The 22,466-nt window shown below is 37.8% G+C and overlaps 1 protein-coding gene and 1 long non-coding RNA gene across 10 annotated transcripts in view; one reads left to right on the top strand and one right to left on the bottom strand.

The window, feature by feature from the left end:
• Window positions 1-12,756, bottom strand: part of LOC122198901 — a 277,047-nt gene extending 264,291 nt beyond the window's left edge. For 6 of the 7 annotated variants that reach the window (XR_006193209.1, XR_006193206.1, XR_006193205.1 and 3 more), the window contains exons 1-3: window positions 9,445-12,756; window positions 7,864-7,987; window positions 5,889-6,016 (exon numbers count right to left, since the gene is read on the bottom strand). This is a non-coding gene — a long non-coding RNA (uncharacterized LOC122198901). Of the gene's footprint in view, window positions 1-5,888; window positions 6,017-7,863; window positions 7,988-8,934; window positions 9,102-9,444 lie in introns of those variants that run through there. The other variant, XR_006193208.1, reaches the window with a different exon arrangement.
• GBE1 (1,4-alpha-glucan branching enzyme 1) overlaps window positions 9,201-22,466 on the top strand; it is a 280,352-nt gene continuing 267,086 nt past the window's right edge. For 2 of the 3 annotated variants that reach the window (XM_042903789.1, XM_042903787.1), the window contains exon 1: window positions 9,201-9,476. In XM_042903789.1, coding sequence (XP_042759723.1) covers window positions 9,343-9,476 — 134 coding nt within the window. In that variant the 5' untranslated portion in view covers window positions 9,201-9,342. The remainder of the gene's footprint in view (window positions 9,477-22,466) is intronic. The other variant, XM_042903788.1, reaches the window with a different exon arrangement.

Below are 22,466 nucleotides of genomic sequence, written 5' to 3'. Positions count from 1 at the left end.
TAGGACCTTGCTCTAGATTAGGATTTGGCTTATGGGAACACTGTGACTGGTTTGATCTATCCAGACCACTAAAACAGTCACCATATAAGCAATAGGCTATTTGTTTCACTTTCTTATCATTTGTGTGTTCACTGGGGTATCACTTTACATTTCCTCCAAGAATCTTTTCTTTGCATTCACAAATTGGCTATTTGGTACAAGATACCTAACTTTTGGCTTAGCTCAGCTTTTGACATGCCTTCCCTACTATGCTTAACCATTTCAAGCTTTTGATTTAAAGTGAGAGACATGTGACTCTTCCTTTCAATTGAACACTTAGAGGCCATTTGTAGAACTATTAATTGGCCTAATTTCAATATTGTTGTGTCTCAAGAAATAAAGAGGCCTGAAGAGAGACAGACAGATAAGGAATGGCCAGTCAATGGAGAAAACAGAACACACACATTTATCTGTTAAGTTCACCATTTTATATGGGTGTGGTTCATGGCACCCCAAAACAATTATAATAGTAACATCAAAGACCATTGATCAAAGATCACCATAACAAATATATTAATCATAAAAAAAGTTTGAAATATTGTGAGAATTACCAAAATGTGACACAGAGCCACAAAGTGAGCAAATGCTGTTAGAAAAATGTTGCCAATAAACTAGCTTGATGCAGGATTGCCACAGGCTTTCAGTCTGCAAAGAATGCAGTATCTGTGAAGTGTAATAAAGTGAAGTACAATAAAATGAGGTATGCTTATGCTACTAACAGTCCAATACTAATTATTTATTTTGCTGCTCAATGGATCCTGCTTTGACTATTTGAGAATCTTTCTGCTTGGTTTGTGTCCTTTTATTGTTTAAAATTTTTTTTTAAATGTATATGTTTTTGAGAGAGAAAGAGAAAGAGCACAAGCAGGAGTGGGGCAGAGGGAGAGGGAGGGAAAGAATCTTAAGCGGCTCCATGCTCAGTGCAGAGCTTGATGCAGGGTTCAATTTCGTGAACCATGAGATCATGACTGTGAGATCTTGACCCAAGCCAAAATCAAGAATTTTGGCTTAATTGCTGATTAGATGCTTAATTGACTGAGCTTAATTAACATCAATTAAGATGCTTAATTGACTGAGCCATCCAGGCACCCTGCTCCTTGGGCCCTTTTGACATGATCCCATAGTCTCCTCCTCCTCCTCCTCCACCACCTCGTCTTTCTTCTTTTTCTTCTCCTTTTTAACACTCCTTCTGGTCCTATCAAATTCTCTAGGTTTATCTTGGATTTTTTTCTATCCAGCCCTAGAATCAGCCATTTATCCAAGGACCCCTGGTTCTTTTTGTTGGAGAATGGTTTTCAGAATCTAAGATCTCGGTGCTGGGTATGCTTGTTGTTACTGTGATGTTATTGCTTTCATGTCCTCTCAGCAGACAGAGCTAAGAAATATATGTGTAATACAAATCCATGTGTATACATGTTAAAAATATCTGTGTGTGTGTGTGTGTGTGTGTGTGTGTGTGTGTGTGTGTGTGTTTGAGGGGGTAGGTGAGTTCATTTCACTATCTCTGACTTTAACTTCAGAACCACAGGGTTTATTCTCCCCTTCCCCCATTGCTTATTTGTAACTTCTATCTCTGACAGAATGAAATCCGGCTCCCATTATCTACAATTTATTTACTTATTTGCTCAACAAATTGCAGTATACATGCAGTGTAGCTTTAGAATACTTAGTCCATACTGCTGTGAAAAATAAATTTATCAACTAGAATATAGTGTTTATGTACAATTCTTTTTGTTTTTGGCCTTCAAGAATCTAGTCAAAACAGTATTTTCTGAATTTGATTTAGGTTAGCTTCCTTTTTTCTCCAATAGTGTAGTTTTAAAGGTAATTCTCTTGAGTAAAAACAAAGTATAGGCAATATGGGATTTAGAAATGTAATATTGCAGAAGTTCATTTTTAAGATGATTGTCATCAATTTTAACAGAAGCAGTATTCTAAAGCATTACAATCCATTATAATTATAACTCACTCACCTCAAAATTATCAGAGCTCTTTGTCTTTTAAGTGGGGGCAATTACAGCATTGCACTAAATCCTATTGGAGTGAAGGCAGAGTTGGGTAAGATTACCTGCCCTGACTTTCATTAGACACAGCCACAATAGTACAACTCTGCCTCCTCCCGTCTGAATTAACTGAGTTACCCTGGTCTGCTACCCTTCTTGTCATGGTCTTGATATTGTTTTAATGTCATATCTTCCCAATGACAAGTTTTATTATATCTATATTATAGAAAATGAAACAGTTTCTAAAAGTGACTTGCCCAAGGTCATATGGCTCATAAATGATAGAACTGAGACCAGAATTTGGCTGTATTCAAAGTCCAAAGTGTGAAAAATTAACATATGAGTGTTAGAATTTCATGTCCTGAAGAATACAGCATGGTTGGGTTTGTAGTAAAGCACCCAGATTATTTTGTATAGTAAATGGACATTTTTATAGTTTTTTGAGTCATCCATTGCCTATTTCTTTATTGTCAGTTGGCTCAACCTATGCAACTCTGAAGACATTTCTACCTAAAAAAAAATAACAGGGTCCTATTTTAGTCAATTTTCTCATACTTCACAGTTTGTCTTTTGTCTCTAAATAATTCGGCATGGTTATTTTACAATGCAGTTTCAATAGATTGGCTCTACTTGAATAATTTAGCTTTGACTTTGAATATGTAAAATAAGTATAATTTCATTAAAATGTTCCAAGTCAGTTCCAATTCCTATTCTGTTTTTGTTCTGTTTTGTTTACTGAGAATTTGGGAGTGTCTAGTATGTACCCATTGGGGCATTTGCACAGATAAAGGATTTTCTGAGAATGGTTCTGGTTGTATATAGCACAAGGCTAATCAAAGGAAAGTTTTTTTTCTTGTTTTTCCCCTGTCATCAGTCATGGATTGAAAGCTTCATACAATACAACTAGAATATTTTTCTAAAGAAATAAAAAAAAAATTAAATACCAAATATAAAGCCCAATTTCTTATGATTATATTTTTCAAACTGATATTGAACTTTCTAAACATGTTTTCCCGATTTCTGTATTTTTTGTTTGTGGATAGGTCACAAACATTTGTTTACCAGCATTTATGTATGGAACATATTGGTCTCTGATCAGAGGCTTCCTTTTGAAAAGTGCAACTCAGTGTTAGTGTCCATCACATTCCAAGTCAGGTTTCAGTGACGTAATATTTATTCCCCCTGTATGTGTGAACTATCTTCAAGATCTTAACGCTTTCTTACTTTTGTACTAATCTAGGTTATTGGAGAGCATTGTATATGAAAAACATTACTTTTCTTTGCTATAGTATTGCTTGTGCAGAAATATGTTACCATTTATTAAGTGATTATTATATGCTATGTCCAGTTTTAAATATCTTATATGTATTAAGTCATTTAATCCTTTCAATATGAAAGCAAATACTATTATCATTCCCACCCTGTAGAAATGGAAACTGAAGCACAGAGATTGACTTCCCATGATCACATATTAGTGAGCAGGAGAGTTGAGATCCAAACTCAGGCAGCTTAGCTCTTAAGTCTGTGTCCTTGTCTTATCATACTGTTGTCCACAAAAAATCTGGGAAGGCCTTCGTATTTATCTAAAATTGGTTTCCAAGTATATGGTTCAAAATGTTTCTCAATTCCTATCACTTATGGAGGCATTTCTAACTAGAAGGCACAATTTTGAGCTTATAGAATTGTTTTTTGTTTTTTTTTTTTAATTTATTGTTTATTTATTTGAGAGAGAGAGAGAGAGAGAAGGGGAGGGGCAAAGAGAGAAGGAGACACAGAATCTGAAGCAGGCTCCAGGCTCTGAGCTGTCAGCACAGAGCCTGATGCAGGGCTCCAACTCAGGAACTGCAAGACCATGACCTGAGCCGAAGATGGACACTTAACTGACTGAGCCACCCAGGTGCTCCAAAGGTTATAGAATTATAAACCCTTGATAACTTTCCCGTTTTGCTTTTGCTACTAGGCACTTGGGAACTAAGGTCTGAACTCAAATATCATAGATTTTCTCTATTCTTTTTGTTTTTGCTTTTTCCAAGTATTGTTTTACTTATTGCAAGTATTTTTATTAGCCACCTTGAATTCCTTTGTTGAATAGGTGGTATATAAATAAGCCAATTAATGTCCTAAAGCAGTTCTTCTCTCATGTGATTTAAATAACAAAAATATATTCTCTAATGGTTTTGGAGATGGGTAGTCTGAAATCAAGTTGTCAGCAAGGCCACATTTCCTCTGGAGGCTCTAGGGGAGAATCTATTTTTTGCCTCTTTCAGCTTCTGGAGCCTACTGACCTTTGACTTGTGTCTGTGTCACTCCAATCTCTGCCCTCATGGCCACTTACCTCTTCTGCTTGTGTCTACTCTGCAGATCTCTTCCAAGGACACTGTCATTGGATTTAAGAACCAGATAATGTAGATAATCCAGGATGATCTCCTCATCTCAAGATCCTTAGCTTAATTATGTCTGCAGAGACCCTTTTCCCAAATAATTTAACTTTCACAGGTTCTGGGGATTAGGACCTGGGCGTATATTTTGGGGAGCCACGATTCAAGGCACCATAATAAGTAATGATAGCTGCATGAGGGTGTAATCCATGGGCTTTTGTGATTTAAATTTTATATGTAAAAAGACTTTTTATTTTTTGCCTATTTCCTAGCTCTTTGTTTTACTGTGGACTAGTTAGGTTTTCCAGGGACCTGGGTTTCATTCAGGTAAAGTGGCAAGATGCACAGTGTTTTAAATTTTGTCTAATTTTGGTCTTAAAGTCTTTAAAAAAAAACTCTTCTACATATTTGTCTTCATATTCATCTTTCTGAGAGGCAGGATAAAATAATTCTTAAAATTATAGACTGCAAAAGGTATATCTGGATTCAGATCCTGTTTGACTACAGACTGTAAAAGCTGTATTTGAATTCAAATCCTGAGTCTTACTAGCTGCATTACCTTAAACAATTTTCTTCATCTCTAAGTACCTTCATCATAGGGTTAACTAAGGGTTTTACACACACCACCACCACCACCACCACCACCATATAATGGTTAAAAGTGTCTAGACTGTGGAAAGCAGTGTGTTATTATTATTAGTTATTATTGTAAAGAACCACTATAGTCTTCTTTCAGAATAAGTCCAGTATGATGAACTCAGGTATCTGATCCTTTCTTACAAGATTTTATGCCTAAAAGGTTTGCAAAATTTTCAAATAAGGAACAGTTGAGAAGTACTGAAAATTCCAAATATATAAAATAATCACTAGAGATATAATATAAAGGCCTAAAGGAAGCCTATAACTTGAGTGAAATAAAAACTGCCATTTTGCTTGGGTAAGTCTGAGACCAAGGAAAATTGTTTAGGTTCTTTTTTTTTAATATATACATATATATTATATATGTATATATGTATATATCTATGTATACATTACTTTTAAGAGACAGAGAGACAGAGCACGGGCAGGGGAGGGGTAGAGAGAGAGAGGGAGACATAGAACCTGAAGCAGGCTCCAGGCTCTGTGATGACAGCATAGAGCCCAACCCAGGGCTTTAACCCAGGGCTCAAACTCATGAAGCATGGGATCATGACCTGAGCTGAAAGTCAGACATTCAACTGATTGAGCCACCCAGGTGCCCCTGTTTAAGTTCTAATGGAGGGGACCAGATACTTAGGGGATGTGTCACAAAAGTTAGAGCCTTTCACTTTTAGGACACTGATTCTCACCCAACTTATAAGGACAAAACCACAAAAGTAATTGAAAATCATTATCATCTAAAAACTATTACCTACTGCCCTTGAAAAAAAGTTGTTTGCCTAACTCTGATTTTCAGGCAGTGACAACCAGCATCACATTGAACACTCACCATTTGGCAGTCTAAATAGAGAGGTTAGATGGTGAACGAGTCTGAAGACAAAATGACAATCTGTTCCTCCAGGGTCCTCTGAAAGGCTTCACAAGGTGGGAGAGGGGCAGTTTAGCTGGCTACTGCCTCTGCAGAATTTAATCCAGAAATAAGTGCATATTAGTTTGGAGACTGGGATACCAAAACTTGCTAGCTATTATATACACTGTAAGGAGATTCTTACAGTCTTACGGAAAAGAAAGTTTTAAACTAGCTTTACGGAGTGCAGTTTACACCATAAAATTCACCTGTTTTAAGTGTATACTTTAATGATTTTTGGGTAAACTTATAGAATTATGTAACCTTTGCCTCATCCAGTTTTAGAACATTTTAATGGATAAATTTAAAGGAATATATATCTAATTAGGCACTGCAGTGGTATCCTAATAGTCTCTCTGCTTCCATTTTTGTTATCCCTGTAATCCATTTTCCATAGAGAAAATATTTTTTTAATGTAAATCAAATTAAATCAGTTTTCTGCTCAAAACCCTTCAACAGCATCCTATCATACTTAAATTAGAGGCCCTATATGATCAAACAGCTGTCTAGCTCTCACACCTTACTTCTTGGTATTCTTCTCACTATGTAACAGGTACACTAGAATTGTCTCTTTCTGTGACTAAAGTCATTCCCCATTGCACAAACTCTTTACTGGCAATGTTCTTTGTCTCATGGCTTCTTCCCCGTCATTACACACTTCAGCTTCAATGTCAGTTCTGAATGGCCCTCCTTTACCATGAGAACTAAAGCAGACATTATTGCTTAACTTTAATTCTCTACAGTGCATTTATTATTATTGGGGATTTTGGGCTTTGAGAAGTATTTCTTATATGTTAATTGACAAGCACACAACACTCCACCTCGTGTGAGCTTTATGACAACTGGAACTCGTCTTGTTTACAATTTAATCCCAGCACCCAGGAAACTGAACGGGTTGACACATGGGACTTCATTAAATACTTGTTCAATAGTGAGTAAGAGAGAATAGGTATCTGCTCTCTTGGAGTTTATATTCTAAAGGGGGAGACCAATACATAAAAGAGAAAAAGAAACACCTAAGTTTTGTTAATTGTTGTGTAGGAGAGAACATGCTCTAACAGACACTGAAGTTTTAGTGGAAGCAGAGGCTTAAGATGAGTGGACATTTATGCTGAGATCTCAAGAATGCTGGGAAGAAATCAGTTATGTTTGGCTGAGTCATGAAGAGAATTCCCAACAGAGAGAAGGACAAATAAAAAGTCTCAGAGGCTACAAAGTGCTGAGTGAGTCCCAGGAAAGTCAGTATTTCTACAGAATAGTAAAGCCAGAAAAAATGAGAAAAGATGATGAGAAAAGTGGTGGAAAGATAGGGACCAGATTAAAAAGCCTAGTTAGGGAATGGTAAGAAGTTTATGTTTGGAACTCGGAGTGAATCAGCATGTCGTTTAAGTTGTTTGATTTATTCTTGTGTAGAGCCTTACAACTCAAACCTCACTCCCAGTCGGGAACAGCAGCATCACCTCTGAGCTTGAAACAACTGCAGAATCTGAGGCACCACCCAGAACTGAATGAGACTAAGTGCTGTTAACAACATCCCCAGGCGATTCATATGCACATTTAACACTTGACAAACACTAGTGAATGGATTAGAAGGGACAAAAAATGGAAGAGATGTGGGTTACATGGAAGAAATGGGTTAGATGTGTTAGTCCAAAGGAGAGGCTGCTCCTGTTAAGAGTGACCCAACAAAGGATGAGAAGACTGCGTTAGGGTATATTTTGGAGATAGTTGGCTTAGGTCTTCTGGCCAGCTAAATGGAAATTTCAGTAGGCAGATAGTGATATGAACCTGGATTTCTGAGAAAAGGTTAGGATTGGAGATACAGATTTGTGCATCTATTGGGTGTCCTGCTTCTGAGTTTACAGTGTCGTTTTACAGCGTTTTCTATTTTACTAACATTTGCATGTTGCCGTCTTCATGGAAAATTAAGACATGCCTTTCCAAAGGTTGTCAGATTCCTCACTCTTTCACTCTGAGGTCCTCGGTTGCTAGATATCTCTCATCAAGTCCGTTATTAATGCCTGCACAAAAAATGTTTTGAATGTTTTAAAATTCAAGGCCAGTGATGATCCACACTCTTCCTTCTCCATAGTCCCTAGGATTCTCCACACCCAAATGTTAACTGGGAAAGAGATCCTCCAGTCTCTCCAGTTCCTAGGTTCAAAGCAGTTTGAAAACTGCTAGGGTGGTGGGTCCAATTCTCTGGATGTACATAAAATTGTGTTCTCAAAACAGAATCGTTGACAAGCCAGTTAACGGGTATGGAGAAACAGAAGTTCCCATTGGGGAAGTTTACATAGGGTCCCCCATTCTTAAGCCAAGAGGAAAAGAGATTTCTTGCACAAGCACTTCACCAATAAGGGGTACAGCTGAAGTCCAATTTAACGTTTTTCTCTAGAATACTATTTGTCTCATCAAGGATAGTTCAACCGTTGAGAAACGTTTGTTGCAATTATGAACAAAGACAAAAAGGTCTTTTTTTTTTTTTTTTTTTTTTCCTTTCTCCTTTCTTTTCTGTTTGTTTTTGAGGTATGGGAAATGGGCAAAGTTCTTGACATGGTTTCAATTCTCAGCCATTGGCAACCCAGAGAATAGTCCCATCACATCACAGTATTCGTGGGATGATTCCAGGATCGGGACTTTTTTGGTTAATTCATGAGACTGGAAAAATCTACAGGCGTTCTGGTTAGGCAGTGGTGTGAACATCCTCCCAGGTACTACTATGTCCACGCTGACTGTTCCCTTTTCTTACTGTGATTTTTTTTTTTTTTTTTTTTTTTTTTTTTTATCTGTCTGCAATACCGCCCTAACAAGAAATTCTCAGAACTTTGAGAAGGTCGCCTTCAAGAAAAGCACGCATCATATTTGAAAAGGATGCCGCCAGTGGGAGTTGCTTAAACGAAGAAAAGCTGAGGGCTAACTCTGGAGCCAAATACGGGTGAGGTTAGGGAGGGCAAGGCAGAGCTACCTCGGCTCGGGACCCGCCTGCCAGGATGGCCTCAGTCCCGCGGGGGGGAAAAAGGCTGGGGAGGAAAGGGCAGGTCTCTGCGGCCTTCAGGTGCTAGCCGCGGGAGCGGGCGGAGGTCCCTCCGCACCTCATCGCCACCCCCCACCCCGCCTCCGGCTCCGGACGAGAGTCCGGGAATCGCCACCGGTCCCGCTCCGCCCCGCCGGGCGGGGGGGCGGGGGAGGGGGGGGAGGGAGGGAGGGGAGGCAGGCGGCCGTTCTCTCCGGCTATAAAGGGCCCCGGGACTCCGAAGCTCGCCTCAGCTTCCTCCGACTCCGCCTTCGCCGCCTTCCTCCCAACTACAGCTCCAGTTCCCGCTCAGGTTCCAATCGACCCACTCGGGCTCGGCTACTCGGGCTGCAGCAGAAGATGGCGGCTCCGGTGGCTCGGGGCGAGTGCTCCGAGGCGGCGCTGGCTGCAGCCCTGGCGGATGTGCCGGAACTAGCCCGACTTCTGGAGCTCGACCCGTACCTGAAGCCCTTCGCCCTGGACTTCCAGCGCAGGTACCGCCTGACACCGCTCAGGGCTCTCCCCCTCCCCCCCTCTCTCCTCAGAGTGGGACTGGCTGCCTTCCCAGCGCGGGCTCCGGGGTCGAACCGCCCCTCGGCTGGGTGCGTGCAGGTCCCGCCCCCTTCCGGGCCCGCCTCTCAGCCCCGCCCCGCCCTGCGCTGGCCCGCCCCCGACCTTGGAGAGTAGCCACTTTGTAGGGTGGGCGTCGGGGTGACTTCGCTGGGTCCTGTGTCTTCCAGAGTGGTGGGTTGATGACAACTCTGGTCCCCGGACTAGACGTAGAAGCGCGGAATAAACTTGCCTCATCCCTTCTCCTTTCCTTTCGATCAGCGGGTGTGCGCCATTGAGTACGTGCTTTGGCTCCCAGCAGTGATTTCCTCAGGTGCGGATACTGAGGGAGGCAAAGCCACTGCAGGGTTTGTGACCTTTCCATTCAACAGAGTTGTACTGTGAATTAGCGTGTGCATAACACTCGGCGTGTGTAATCGTGCGTTTACAGTTTCGTTTATTTCATTGCAAATATTGTGATTTTATATCCACGATTCTCTCAGGCAGCTCTTGCTCCTTGTTAATATTTCCTTTCAGAGAAGATGAAACGTTACCTTGGCCACTTTATTTACCCTCCGTGGGCCCACATTGAAGAGGAAACTTACAGCGACATTTGTCAGCAAAGTTTGCCCGTGTTTGGCATTGCCACCCCGAAGAGGGACAAAGGCCAGGAGAGCCAAACTTCTGGAGGCCCGTTTAGGGGCTTTAGCTTCAGTTTGTCTCCTAACATCCTACAGTACATTGGTTTAGCACAATTGAGTTGCCGGGATAATAATTCTAGTAGGCAGCTCAACTTCGAAGGTATAGTTTGTAAGATTGAAATAGTTGTCATACTAGTTATAGTAGTTTCATTTGTGAGATAAGCACATTGTGATTTATGGTTTCAGCCCTTTTAGCCGAGAGACTCCAGGGCAAAAACTACCATGGCAACAGAATACGCATGGTCAAATTTTCAAGTAATAGAAAACAGCCATTTAGTTATGGCCAAGAAGCAGTGTTGGAGGTAATGAAACAGGTTTTATTTGGAATTTGGAAAAAAAAAACAAAAAACACTTAGGTTCATGATTGGCATTGTCACCTACTACCTGCATTCAATCCAGCAACTGTTTCTTAAGGAGTCCCTATGAACAAAAAATAAGAGATGCCAAGTTCAATACAACATCTCATTCCAGAGCTTGTATACCCTAAAGAATGAGCCCTCCTCAAAGTAGTCACCTTGAGCTGTCACTCAGTTGATCAGATGATTGGAACCTTATGCAGCCTTGTGAAATTGCTTTCAGTATTTACAGTTTATGCTTTCAAAGTCACTGAGTGCATCATCTTCATAGTTCAAACTTGAATTTGATTTAGAAATAGTCAAATTTTAGAGCAAAGAGATGGTGGTCAGACTTTTTTGATGTGTTTATTGATGATGATACTTAATTTATTTGTATGCTTTGTAAATGGCACTTAAGACCTTTCTAGGAGAGAGTTGTGGGAATGTTTTGTTTTTGTTCCCCCACCTCCTTTAAAAAAAAAAAAATGATCACAGCAGACAAACATCCCTTGTCATGTAATTGACTTCAACTCCATTGGGACTGAAGCAGTTATGATGCTCTTTCATGGTTTGTCAAAACTAATGAGAGAGACAAAGGCCACAATAAAGAAAAGTGGGGGCAAACCACTATTCTTGGTGAAAAGGCTGGTCCACTGGGCCCTTGTGCCTCACTCTGACCTGGATTCTACTTCTGGTCTTGGTTTGGAGTAATTGCCATTTTCCAGCACACATGTTCCATTTAGGCATATCAAATAGTCATTTGGCATTTGGCAGTAGTAACTTTTACTGCTAACATTTGAAGAATAAAACATCCTTCCCTCATGAAGTTTGCTTCTAGTTACTTTATTCTCTGTTTATTTCTAATAACCCACTGGCGCATTTTGTCTTTGGCCTAACACAAATATACAAGCAGTCAAACATTCAAGTGCAAAGTAGAACTTACTGAGGAGTGCAGAAAATTTAGGGTACAAACAACAGTGTTTAGGAATGGTGATGGGGGAGTCAGTTTCTTTTCATTGATGGGCTGTCTCATCCTTTCTCAACCAAAGTATCTTCATCAGAAATTCTGTTATGTACATTTGTTGTTCTTGTTTACCTTTTCTGTAACTGTAAGAATGTTGGATCCAGTGTGAGGATTAGTGAATTACTCTGTTACATGAAATAAAAATTAGTTCATTAGTGTGTGTGATAGCCCCTATAATGTCTCATTGATTACCTCCTAAGATGGGATTTTCCTCTTGGCTTTCCTGCTTTTTTCACCTGTCATTTATACTGCAATTAATTGCAGTGGTGTAATTGCAAAATCTTAGTGTTTTAAAGAATAGCCTTTAATTGTGCCAATATTACATGCTAACATGAGTCAGGCTCTCCTTGCGGCAATCACTCAAGAATATAGGATGATGAAGTCTTCGTTTTGAAACATGCTTCTATAATGTTTGCTGTAGGGGACATGTTGAACTATGTACCTTTTCTTACAGCTTTTGTCTATGAGTGGGTCATTTCTGCTGATACATTAGATCAGTCAGTGTAAGTCAAATGTGACTTTTGAGCCTTGTGTGTGAAACATAAAAGTGACATTTGTGAACAGCTTGAAGATCAACACAGTTGCAGTAACACTTATCTATACTCTCTGTTTAAAGTTTATAGAGTATTTTCAGATTTTAATTTAATCCTGATAACAAAACCATGAGGCAGGAAGAATTTTGTTTTTCCTGTTTTACAGATGAACCCAAGATTTGGTCAAATGTTTGGCTTAAGTTTACATGGGTTAGTAGTACTGCAGGTGGGATTAATCTTTCTTTCTAGAACCTTTTACAACAAGTTCATGAACAATGACTTTTTGCTAATTTAACGGATACCTCTTTCCTCTTTATCTCTAGCATTGGACATTTTGGGCCACTTCTTGAAGACATGGAAATCTTTTGCTTTTCCTCTATTACATCTGATGGTTTTTCCTCTATCTCTTTCTGATTATTTAACACAAGAGATTCTCAGGACTCTTCCCTAGGTCCTTTTATGTGTTTCTACTTTATATACTTTCTTTAAACATTCTCCTCCATCCATGTATTCCATCTATGTACTGACACTGCCCACATCTATCTTCAGCCCCCAGTCTCTCTCCTGGTTCTCGGTCATATTTATTTATTTATTTATTTATTTATTTATTTATTTATTTATTTTTAATTTTATTATTTTTTTAATTTACACCCAAATTAGTTAGCATATAGTGCAACAATGATTTCAGGAGTAGATTCCTTAATGCCTCTTACCCAGTTAGCCCATCCCCCCTCCCACAACCCCTCCAGTAGCCCTCTGTTTGTTCTCTATATTGAGTCTTTTGTGTTTTGTCTCCCTCCCTGTTTTTATATTATTTTTGCTTCCCTTCCCTTGAGTTCATCTGTTCTGTGTCTTAAAGTCCTCATATGAGTGTTTGGTCGTATTTATAAATACCTACATTTTGATGTCCTAGAAGTAAAACTCAACATGCCTAAAGCCAAACTTAGGGTTTTTCAATCCAAACGTTTGTCCCTTATACCCTGTCTCTGTGTGTGGTATCCTTATCTACTAACTGCTCAAGCCTACGACTTAAAACTTAACCTTAATTCTCACCTTCTCTTTCTTCTTATCTCCAAGTCTAATCAATGATGGCTCCTATTTTTCAACTATATGCCAACTCTACAGTCCTACTGCCATCATCCTACTCAAGGTGGTAGTAGCCTTTCTAGCCTGGTTTACAAAAATAGCCTTACAGTTCTTGCCTTTTTTTCAATTTTTTTTTTCAATTCCCCATAGCTTTTAAGGTATAACACAGACTTCTCATGATGTGCAAGATTCTAAATCATATGGTCTCTGTCTACCTTTTAAGCCTCATCTTTGGACCTTCCTTCTCATTCTGTTCTGTGTTACCAGAGGGAGCCTAGGGATAGAGAGGCAGCTGAGATGTCTGATGGCCATTCCACAAGGGGTACTAAAATATCACTGGAATCAATTGAAAACATGATATCTTTTTCACACATGTACTCCTTTTTAATGTCGAAGATTTTCATTTGTGTGTGTTCACAAGAAGTTAGGGGTCTAGGAAAATCACTGAATAATCGGCAAAGGAGATTAAGAACTGGAAACGTTTTTAATCTTTATCAGAAATGACTAGTTTAGTGGAAATGAATTAATAAGTGAACCCTTTTATACATTCTTTATTAATATAACCATCTATTCCATTAAATAGATCTTTTAACACATGTTTATAAAGGATATCAGTTTGAGGTAGTCCAGAATAGTCTGTGTTGGAAGCCAAATGTTTTGGTCTAGACATGGTTCCAGCTGTACATGCTGTTTGTTCTGTTTTATGCATACTTTGCTTCTGCCTTATATCCTCCTATATGTGCCTCTGGAAACAGCTTAGAGGTATACTTTCCCTGACTTCACCCTATCCTTACACCTTTTTCCAGGCTAGGTGAGGAGCCTCATTTCTTGTCTACCATCTTGAACACCCTCATCTTAAAGATGCTCATCCACTGTAATATAGTTGTCTTTCTGCTCTTTTGTACCCCCACTAGATTGTTGGCTCCCTTGGGTGGGCACTTTTCCTGTATTGTTTTTTGTTTGTTTGTTTACTATTCTCAATCTGTAGAAACATACTTGACTTACAGGAAACAGTATAGAATTTAAATGAATGTGTTCTGCGTCTATTTATTTTTCTCATTTTCTTTTCTTTTTTTTTTTTTTTAATTCTTAATGTTTATTTTTGAAAAAGTGAGAGAGAGAGAGATGGAGTGCAAGCAGGGGAGGGACAGAGAGAGGAGACACAGAATCTGAAGAAGGCTCTAGGCTCCGAGCTGTCAGCCCAGAGCCCGATGCAGGGCTTGAACTCACAAACTGTGAGCCAAAGTTGGATGCTTAACCAACTGAGCCACCCAGGCACCCCATATTTTTCCCTTTTTTATACCAATGAGTCTCAGTCAACTTACCTTAAGCTAAAAATTGTTGGGAATGCTAGGATAAAGAGAGAAGCAGCAGCAGTTACCAGGGGATTATGTATGACAATCTGGGGGAAAGGGGAAATACATGTTCAAGTAAAGAGCTAAAGGTAACTGGGGAAAATGAAGAAAATCATTATGAATTAGATACTTCCACAAAGACTAAAGTTTTTTGTTTTTTTTTTCAATTTATTTGGAGAGAGTGTGTGCTCGTGTGATGGTGGGGGGCGCAGAAAGAGAGGGAGAGAGAGAATCCTAAGCAGGCTCTGCGCTGTCATCTTGGGGCTCCATCCCATGAACTGTGAGATCATGACCTGAGCCAAAATCAAGACTCAGATGCTTAACCGACTGAATCACCCACGTGCCCCAACACAGAGACTAAAGGTTTAATCACTGAAGGGATATTCAGTTTGAGAAAGCCTGATGTGAAATTGTGTGCCTAAGAATGGGAGGAGAGGTTTTTGTGACCCCAAGTATACTAAGCATTACAATTACAGTGAACATCTCTATTTTGTTAGAAATGAAGTTAGTTTTTACATTGGTAGCTAATCAGAGTTGGAAAGTGCTTTGTATTTGTGTATCAGCAGCCACACCAAATTGATTCTCACAGCATAGAAGTTTTATATCATAGCTGCATGGTGCACTTTTTTCTCAGTGCCTGGCCAAGTTATTGGCTCTGAAGAAAGTCAAATGTCAGTGATTCTAGAAGGCAGGGATAAATCTGAAGATTACAAGATGTATCTGGCTCACTCTTCTGTACTAGTAGATTTATTTGCCCTTTGCAGCTGAGATCTATACTAACTCCAGAGTTACTCCTGAATTTTCTACAGCGATGGGCAAGAGGCTTTGACCTCTTTTCATTTTCAAAGTGCCTTAAAATGACTTGGTGGAGCATTTGGGTAGGCTCTGGTGCCTGCTGTAATACCTCCTGGGAAATGACTCTTGATGTGATAACTTCTTAGAGGATTCCGTTCGGCTCCTACCAAGCTGGCCCTAGTTAGTCAGCGAGATTTTAATATAGTCCCAGTGAAATGTGCTATAGTTTTAGACTGATAAGAATACCATACTGCTGTTATTTGAAAGCATGTGTTAAACTTCAATTATACATTTATATATATTAAAAGAAAACATGAAAGTGTTTTCATTGGAGATAATTGCTACCAGTTCCTTCTAAAGTAAGTTTATTTTTTACTAACGAGTACATTCTCTTCTTATGATGTCTACCCATCAGTAGACGCTTACCACTGTTTTGAATCCAGGGTTCTTTTGTGTTTAACAACCAAAAGCAGCATATTTCTGTTTTGTGTTTAGAGTAACAGGAACTAAATACATGAATAAAAGGTAAAACTCCACAGTAAGCATACATTATTATACAATCTACATTCCTTAATTTATTATGCAATTATGTTGCATCTTATTTGATACTATTTAAGTTATAGTGACTAACTTTTAAAACCTGATTGTTTTCTGATGTTTAAATGATTAGAATAATTTAGATTCTAAATTTAGTTTCCTAATATGTAAAAGGGGAAAGTATATAAAAATATTGCTGTGTATGTGTTGCAAAGTATAAGAGCAAGATGAAGCTTGAACTCGAACTCTCATGTGTCCTAAGAGCTTTGAATCTGAGGGCAAATTAATCAACCTCTGTGAACCTCAATTTCGTTTTCTGTAAAATATGGACGGGACCTACCTTCTAGGAGTGTCTTGAGGACTAGAAGTATTTTAAAGATCCTCTGTAAATAAATGATAGTTATTTGATGATGATAATATTATAAGCAAAATAGCCTTCCATCTTAAATATTCACTAGGATATTATTTTCAAAAGATCTTATTGTTAGCTTTTTTAATGCTGTATCCTGAAATCAACTATCAGGTAAATAATACGACCAGAAATTCTCCACAACTCTTCATTTTGTTGGATGGCATCTTTACTTTAGGGACTTCCTTCTTTTTCCCAGTAGAGCCATTATGTGAATGAGGTGAGGAGGCGGTAATTTTAATCATAATCTAGTATACAAGGAAAGGAATATGTTTAAACTTTGATCCTTCATTTGGAGAGGAAATAATGCAATTCTCTGTTTAAGCTGAAGGCAAGATAATTCCAGGATATAATGAGCATAAAGCTTTCTTTAGAGAGAGAGGTAAATGCTAGCCTGCAGAGGCTCAGAATCACCCTTCTTTTGATCTTCCTTTTCCATCTTTTCTCTTCTTTCATCTGACTGCTAACTGTTCATATTCTTGGGCATCAAACAACTATAGGAATTTTCTTCCTCTTGAACTCTGGATGGCTGGAAGAATGGTCATATCAAGTTTACCGATACGCAGGAATAACTTTGAAAATGAGAAAAAAAAAATATATAATAGCAGCTTAAAAGCTTGAAAATGAAAGAATTTTTCAGTAGAATCTTAACATAATCTATTAATAAGAATAAAATTTAAATTCAGTATCTTTCCTTGTGCTTTCTCTTTATTTGATGATTTCAGTTATTTTCAATATGTTTGATTTTACAATGAGATATGTAAAACAGAGAAATGGAATATTCATGGGTGTCTTGGTAGATCCATGGAACAGAAATTACAATGAGTCACAGTCTCTGGGTATGTGCTGTAGGTCTGAAATCTAAAATATAATAATCAGAAACAAAGTGTACACTTCTTGGTATAGGTAACAGATACACTTCTTATATAGGTAACCTTGAAGTTTTCCAAATATTTATCAAGTGAGAATTAAATATTTCTTTTACCAGTGAAATCATATGTTACTCAATCCTCAATCTAATTTATTTTCATTTTCATAAATTATAAACAACTAGCCACAGGTTATATTTAATTATGAATAACTGCATGATACAGGTACATGCTCTGTTACAGAAACATAATAAAACCAGTTATGCATTTAGGTCTATGTAACAGAAAACTCAGCATACTCTCAATTAACAGAAGATCCCACAGACTGTGTAATTAAAATAGAAATTTGTATTTCTCACAAAGAAAGTGAAGATGAATGGTTTGGCCTTAGCATTGACCCATCCTTTATCTTTCTGCTCTATTATCTTTAGCATATAGTCTTTATATTCTTATGCTTAGAAGATGGCTGGGTGCATCTAGGCCCACACGTTCATGCCCGCTCACTCTGTCCATTTTAACCAAGCATACGTTAATTTTCCTATAAACTTTATCTACATCTTTCAGTTTACAAATTATTGATCAGAACTGTTCCATGATCTTGCTTGACTGAAAGTGAGCCTAGATACTCAAGGCTTTCAGTTATACACCTTCCTGAGAAAAGTCCTTTGGCCTCACCTATCAGAACATCCCAGAGCTCTGTCCTTTGCTCCAAAAAGGACACTATTTCTGCCTAAAGATGAAAAGACCCAATGAGACTGTGTTGTAGTTCCCTAATATCACATCTGTGTATAAAACCCTCTGAAGAGAACCCGGATGTTTTCATTTCTCCCAAGAAAAGTCTACAGCTATCCTCAATATCACCAACCCCTGAGTCATGGCTTTCACTTTTCTAAACCTGATCTGTATTTTTCTGGATTATTTTCTTAGGGGAATATAGAGACTTTTGACTGCTCTGGCCCCAAATGAGCTGATTAGGTGCCCTCAGCTGACCTCAAGCATTGGGAACACCACCATCTTTTCCTTTTAATTTCACAGGTATTTTACTCTTTTTTTTTTTTTTTTTTTTTTAAATTTTTTTTTTTAACGTGTATTTATTTTTCAGACAGAGAGAGACACAGCATGAACGGGGGAGGGGCAGAGAGAAAGGGAAACACAGAATCGGAAGCAGGCTCCAGGCTCTGAGCCATCAGCCCAGAGCCCGACGCGGGGCTCGAACCTGCGGACTGCGAGATCGTGACCTGAGCCGAAGTCGGACGCTTAACTGACTGAGCCACCCAGGCGCCCCACAGATATTTTACTCTTAAAAAGTATGAGTATTTTGAGAGGAAATGAGTTTATCAATTACTAATAATATATATATATATATATTTTCTTGGGCTCATGAAAAAATGATCTGACTGGAGTGCCTGGGTGTCTCAGTCAGTTAAGTGTCTGACTCTTGATATGGCTCAGGTCATGATCTCATAAATCATGACATCGAGGCCTGCGTGGGTCTCTGTGCTGACAGCATGGAGACTGCTTTGGATTCTCCCTTTCCCTCTCTCTTTGCCCCTCTCCCATTCATGCACATGCATGCACACTCTCTTGCTCTCAAAAATAAATAAATAAACATTAAAACATGGCAAACAAAATGATCTGATATATCTTCAAGTCTTTTGGAGAAGATAGTATTTGTGAGGTTAGAAAGAAAGTTAAAGATGCCAATTTATGCTCAATCTTTAAAACATGAATTGTCTTTTATTATCCAACGGCTTGCATGTTTATGGGGCTTTAATCTTATACCTTCCTATGCTTCTCTTTTGAAAGCTTGTTACTGTTGTTCTTCACAACATACCTAGCATGGACTTTTCATATAAATATAGGATTTTATCATCATAGGCAAGGTTAGGGTTTTGTCTTTGGTAATAGGACTAAAGAGCGATTTGTGGAAGAGTGTGATTCCTCTTTGTTGTCAGAATAGAAGACCATTGCTGTGTCCAGAGTCATATTAACTTTCTCTCCTAAGAGGTTATAGGCCTAGTATCTATGATTTTTCTGTACTATTATTTGGAGATCATGAGTAACTAATGCCTGAATTACTATTGTTTTTTAATTGTTTTACAGTGTTCTCTCAAGAGGACTGGTTATTGTTTCAGAATTCTGGAAGTTCACAAATGAGTTCATTTGTAATTTCCATGTTTTTTTCCAGCTCTTATATTTCTGCATTAAAAATCCCTGATACTTTTGTTATTTGTACGTTGTTGTTGTTTACACATGGAGTCTTTCATTTTCCTGACCATTTCAGTTGGCAATATTATGGTTGTTCTTTAAAATTGTGCTTGCTAGAGATATGAATGTAATGAAACTAACTGTTTTTGCTTCACTTCCCTAAGTTGCCCGTAATTGAAAACTATATGCTATCCATGTGGTATTAGGTAAATTTCTACTCACAAGTATAACATATAAGCAGGAAATACATAGAAACAAGGGTGTTAAAATAAGTTTTGTTGTGGCAGGTCCAAAGTACCTTTGAAGTTAGAAGACATGAAAAACAAACAAAAAACAATGAGCCTAAAGAAAAAAAAGGAAAGAAAGGTTAGAGGATATTTAAAAATTGAGTGAATTTAGATAACTGCAAATTGTACTAGACTGAATTTAAAAAAGAAATATTTTAAAATAATTATAGACTCATAGGAAGTTGCAAAGTAGTTCAAAGAAGGCTCCTTTCTGAAGCTTGCCCCTGTGTTAGTATTCTTGCATAACTATATTACAGTATCAAAACCAGGAAGTTGGGGCACCTGGGTGGCTCAGTCGGTTAAGCGTCCAACTTCGGCTCAGGTCCTGATCTCACAGTCTGTGAATTCGAGCCCTGTGCTGGGCTTTGTACTGATGGTTCAGAGCCTGGAGCCTGTTTTGGATTCTGTGTCTCCCTCTCTCTCTGCCCCTCCCCCGCTAGTGCTCTGCCTCTCTTGTTCTCAAAAAATATATAAAACATAAAAATTAAAAACAAACAAAACCAGGAAGTGAACATTGATACAATCTACAGACCTCATTCAGATTTCATGAGCTTTTTGTTACATGCACTTATTTGTGTGTATCCACTTCTTTGCAATTTTATCACTAGTACATGTTAATGTAAACACTTTCATTATGAAGATATGGATCTAGTCCATCCATGGACAAAATGGAACTCCCTGTTCTTTTATACCCATGCTGTCTGTCTTCCTGCTCATCCCTAACCTTTGGTAACCAGTGGTTTGTTTTCCATCTCTATAACATTTCCTTTTTCATTTGTAGAATGATTTGAAACTTAAACCATACACTTTGTAATCTTTGGAGATTGGCTTTTTTTTTTTTTTTTTCCCCACTCAGCATAATGCCCTTAAGATCTGTCCCAAGTTGCACAGATCCATAGTTTCTTTTTGTCACTGAATGGTATTCCACTGTATGTATGTTGTAGTATGGTATGTATATTCCATAGTGTGTACACCTGTTGAAGGACATATGGATTATTTCCAATAGTTTTGGCTATTAAAAATATTTTCATAAAGTTAAGGTATTAATATTTACATGTGGATTTTACTTTTCTGAGAGAAATGCCTATGAGCGTGAATGCTGGGTCATATGGCACGTGTATGCGTATTTTTATAAGAACTTGCCAAACTACTCTCCATGGTATCTTTGCCATTTTGCATTTCAACCAGAAATGTATATTTTATTGCCTATGGATATTTGGTTCTTTTTTAAGATCATGAACTGACAGACTTGTATTGAAGAGCCACCTGAGCAAAATAAATTGGTGTTTTAGTTAGGTCTCACTGAAATATATGAATGATGACACTTGTCATCTTGTGTTGCATTTTTTTCAATATTTAATTTTCGTATTTTTCTCTTATGCCATAACATTTCTTAATTTATATCTTAAACATATAGACTGAATTTGTAATTTTAATTTGACTTTTTAAGGTTCTTCTTATTTCATGTCTTATACTTAGAACCCACTTGCTTGTCAGTACCACATAATGTTCAGTTCAATGTTATAAAAAATATTGCTTTTAAAAATAAGTTTCATTCATTTTATTTTCTTGACTTAAATAAGCAAATCTTCAAAACCATTTTGTTATGCTCTTACTTCTAGGAATGAATATGTTAAATCTTAAGTAAGGTAATGTTAATATTTCCTAAGATTAGTGACTTTTTATCTAACTGAAATTACCCTTTGGTTTATTTCAATCTTAATATTTACTTTGATGTTTGTCAGATTCATTGTGCTATTAGTATAATAGAAATCAGAGCATGTCAATTTCGAGACAGAAATTGCTTAGATGTTGAGAGATGAAAGTTATTAGTACGTTTATTTGGCAAAATTTGTGAAATTTGAGTAAGATAGCTAAAAATTTACCCATCTTTAAACAGAAAAGTAAAGTGGAACTTTTGAGGATTTGTTCATTCTACACTGATTACTCACTATGATGAATATGAGGCACTGAACATCTAGAAGAGACTTCTGCCAGCTCTACTGATAATAAATTATCATCATCACAATAATAATTATTACAATTTATGTATACATAATTTTATGTGTATTGAGTCTGAGATCTGTATTTCTAAGAAGCTCCCAGGAGGTGCTGATGCTGCTATTTCACGGATATTTTGATTAGCAAGGCACAACATGACCCCAACTCAATTTAAAACTGTGTTAGTAATGGGCCAAATTTTATTCTATAAATATTTAAGTTATATTTTCTAATTTTTTGAAAATAAGTGATCCATATACACTAAATAGTTAACCAGATTATTTAATTTTTAAATGTCACAATGATTTTTCTATTTACTGTTGGTAAAAGGAGCTTTATCATTATCAAAGTTACTTTTTCTCATATTTGCATTGTGAGTTTCAATGCTGCATATAGGTCTTCAGGATAAGATATAAAAGAGGACTACATAGAGAAAATTATTCGCCACACTAGTGTTCCAGGGTATACATAAGCATCTAAGTCATAGGCTATTTCATTAATTTGTTTAACAAATCTACTTTTGACCTCCTCATTGTCCCAGGCATTTCTCTATGTGATAGTAGAACAATTATGAGTAAGGTAGGCTTCCTACCTGACAGGAGTTCTAACTGGGGACATGAACAAATGCAGTTATAGTAGATACTTGTGCGTAAAATTCAGTATAAGACAGATGAAAGCATATCCTGTTCTGTTAAGGAAGTGGAGTATATACCACAAAGGGGTTCATTTCAATTGCCTGAAATTCTTAAAATTATCCCTCTATAAAAGAAGGATTGAGTCTTAATGAATGTGGAC

This window comes from Panthera leo, chromosome C2 (assembly GCF_018350215.1).
Source record: "Panthera leo isolate Ple1 chromosome C2, P.leo_Ple1_pat1.1, whole genome shotgun sequence".
NCBI classification, from domain to species: Eukaryota; Metazoa; Chordata; class Mammalia; order Carnivora; family Felidae; genus Panthera; species Panthera leo.
The sequence above is the reverse complement of the archived record's forward strand: the minus strand, read 5'-3'. Positions and strand labels throughout refer to the sequence as shown.